This window comes from Puma concolor, chromosome B2 (genome assembly GCF_028749965.1).
Source record: "Puma concolor isolate L17-30 chromosome B2, mPumCon1.1.hap2, whole genome shotgun sequence".
NCBI classification, from domain to species: Eukaryota; Metazoa; Chordata; class Mammalia; order Carnivora; family Felidae; genus Puma; species Puma concolor.
The window spans coordinates 332,498-335,679 of NC_141671.1; the positions used below are offsets into that span (position 1 = coordinate 332,498).

The 3,182-nt window shown below is 44.2% G+C and overlaps 1 protein-coding gene across 1 annotated transcript; it reads left to right on the forward strand.

Annotated features, from left to right (window-relative positions):
- The first annotated feature begins 933 nt into the window (after positions 1 to 933).
- OR11A1 (olfactory receptor family 11 subfamily A member 1) lies at positions 934 to 1,881 on the forward strand. Its single transcript, XM_025917169.1, has one exon. It carries the CDS (start codon positions 934 to 936, stop codon positions 1,879 to 1,881), a length of 948 nt encoding a protein of 315 aa, XP_025772954.1.
- The last annotated feature ends 1,301 nt before the right edge of the window (positions 1,882 to 3,182 follow it).

The window sequence follows — 3,182 nt, forward strand, 5'->3', positions numbered from 1 at the left end:
GAGTGTATGGAATGGTTTTATTTGACCTAGAATCTTCAGCACCTGTTGCCTGGCCAGCTCTTCCCTGTACTTCAAGACTGAGCCTACAACCACCTTCCCTGGCTGGACTGTCATGCCCCCTCCACTCCCTCTGCATTTGGTCCCTCTGTTCCCACATTTATCACATTTCCCCTATAAAATCTTGAATGGCTTGATGAAACCAGGATCTATAGAAGATTGTTTCGATACATGAGAGGGGACAAGGAGTCCACACAGTTGTAACTGCTAAGATCACACAGAGGTGACTGCTATGCTAAGAGAGTCATGAAGAGGCTGTGAAGTTGGTGTGTGGGGAGGAGGGAATGTGTAAGAACTTTCCAAGGAACAACCAGTGGGATTTTACTGACTGGAGGTTGGGAATGGGAGAGGGCATTCAGCTGAAATGGCAGTGATATGGTAAGCTTGGGATCAAAGCAGAATTTCACACTACCTGCCCAGTTGGTTGTGGCTGGGAAAGATATGAGGATTTGTGTTTGATCCTGCTGATTTTGAGCTGAGGGTAGGGAGTGTCTCGCAGGCATTTGGAGGGTATTAGTCTGCTGTTCAGGAGGACGACTGTGTGGCTGGCTCTACACATGAGGCTGGTGGATTCATTGTGTCACAGAAACACTGGGTTGAATTAATAGGGTAAAGGGTCCTGAAGACTACGTTTGTGTTTGGACGAACTCTCCTGAGCCATGAAGAACATACACAGTTAAGGACGGTCAGGGGAACAGAGTTGCAGGAGGAAGCCACTATAGGGGGACAGATCAGGATGTGCAAGGGACATTTGTGCGGGAGACTCACCCTCATCTTTTTGCTTTAGCCTTCCTTGTCTTGGAGTTGGTGTTGGAGACGGAGATGCCCTAAAATCTCTCCCTTAATCTCTGTCGGGCAGGAACTTGGACGATCCCCATGGAAATGGTTGCTCTGGAAAACCAGACTATCACTGAATTTGTCCTCCTTGGTTTCCATGATGTAGCTGAGCTGCGTCTCGTTTTCTTTGTTGCGCTCACCATTGTCTACGTGTCCATCGTCATGGGGAATGTGCTGATCGTCGTGGCGGTGGTTAGCTCACGGAGGCTCCACACACCCATGTATTTCTTCCTGGCTAACCTGTCCTTCCTGGAGATCCTCTACACCTCCACAGTGGTGCCCAAAATGCTAGAGGGCTTCTTGCAGGAAGCGGCCATCTCTGTGGCTGGTTGCTTGCTGCAGTTCTTTATCTTCGGTTCTCTAGCCACGGCTGAGTGCTTCATGCTGGCTGTCATGGCCTATGATCGCTACCTGGCCATCTGCTATCCACTCCGCTACCCACTCCTCATGGGACCCAGGGGGTGCTTGGGGCTGGTGGTCATAGCTTGGCTCTCTGGCTTCATGGTAGATGGGCTGGTTGTGGCCCTAATGGGCCAGCTGAGGTTCTGTGGCCCCAACCACATTGACCACTTTTACTGTGACTTCATGCCCTTGATGGGCCTGGCCTGCTCGGATCCCAGTGTGGCCCAGATGACAACATTCATTCTGTCTGTGGTCTGCCTCACTGTTCCCTTCGGGCTGATTCTGACATCTTATGCCCGGATCGTGGTAACTGTGCTCAAAGTCCCTGCTGGGGCCCAGAGGCTAAAGGTTTTCTCCACCTGCTCCTCACACCTGGTGGTGGTGTCCACCTTCTATGGAACTCTCATGGTCTTGTACATTGCACCCTCTGCTGTCCATTCCCAACTTGTCTCCAAGGTCTTCGCCCTGCTCTACACTGTGGTCACCCCTCTTCTCAATCCTGTGATCTACACCCTGAGGAACAAGGAGGTTCATCATGCATTGCGGAGACTTCTGTACATTAAGCTCACCAAAACACTCAGTTGAGGGAGAATGGTGGTGAGGATTTTATTTGGACTTTGCATGTCTTCATTGGGGTGTCCTTCAGGACTGGTTGGGGAGGAAGAACTTTGTTCTATTTTGACCTTTCTCTCTGTAAAACATTCTGTAGTTACTCTAAAAATGAGCACCAATTTCAAGTGTTAACTTAAAATTTACATTTATCTTTTATTATTCTTTTTAAAATAGGCTATGAATACTTGATATAGAAAGTAGATACACAGAAACGGAAACAGAAAGCAAAAATATTGGCTACTTGTAATAGGTGTGTACGTGTGTGTGTGTGTGTGTGTGTGTGTGTGTGTGTGCATGTGTGTATACACACACATACGTATAAAACAACTTGGATTGTGAAACTGTAATCTGGTTTTTCACTAGACACTATGTCTTAAACATCTTTCTTTTTCAACGAGTATGGAGTTATTCATTCTTCTGGGCTTTTAGGATGGTTAAACATGGCTTGTTTAATCTTCGCTTATGGGATTTTTTAGTTGTATGCAATTCTTTCACCATGCAAACATAGTTTACATCCAGATTTTCTTATAATAAATCCTTAGGACTTAAACTGCCCAGTCTAAGGGTATACAATATTTTTTAACATTTAAAGGTGAATGCATTTGCTTTTTTTAAAGTTTTTTTATTGTAGAAAATTTTAAATATATAAGAAAGTAGTGAGAAAATTCTAATAACCCCATGTACCCATCATCCAGCTTCATTATCTACATTTGTCAACCCTATTTCAATGACTCCTTTTTGGAGTCAATGGCTCTTTTTTTTCTGCAGGATTTTCGAGCGACTTTCAGTTGTGTGCATTGTATAAGTACATATTCCACATACAAATATTCTGTGTGCTCTTTGGTAAAGGCATTTTTAAATTGTTTTAACTTCAATTACATATAGTTACCATACCATGTAATATTAGTTTTAGGAGTACACTAAAGTGATTCAGTACTTCCATATAACACCCAGTGCTCATCACAACATGTGCACTCCTTGATACCCATCACCTGTTTCCCCCATCCCACCACCCACTTCCTTTCTGGTGACCATCAGTTTGTTTTCTGTAGTTGAGCATCTGTTTCGTGGTTTGCCTCTCTCTTTTTCCTGGTGCTCATTTGTTTTGTTTCTTAAATTCCACATAAGGGTGAAATCATAGGGTATTTGTCTTTCTCTGACTGACTTATTTTGCTTAGCATTACACTCTCTAGTTTCATCCTTGTCATTACAAATGGAAAAATTTCATACTTTTTATGGTGGAGTAATATTCCATCGTGTATGTATACCACATC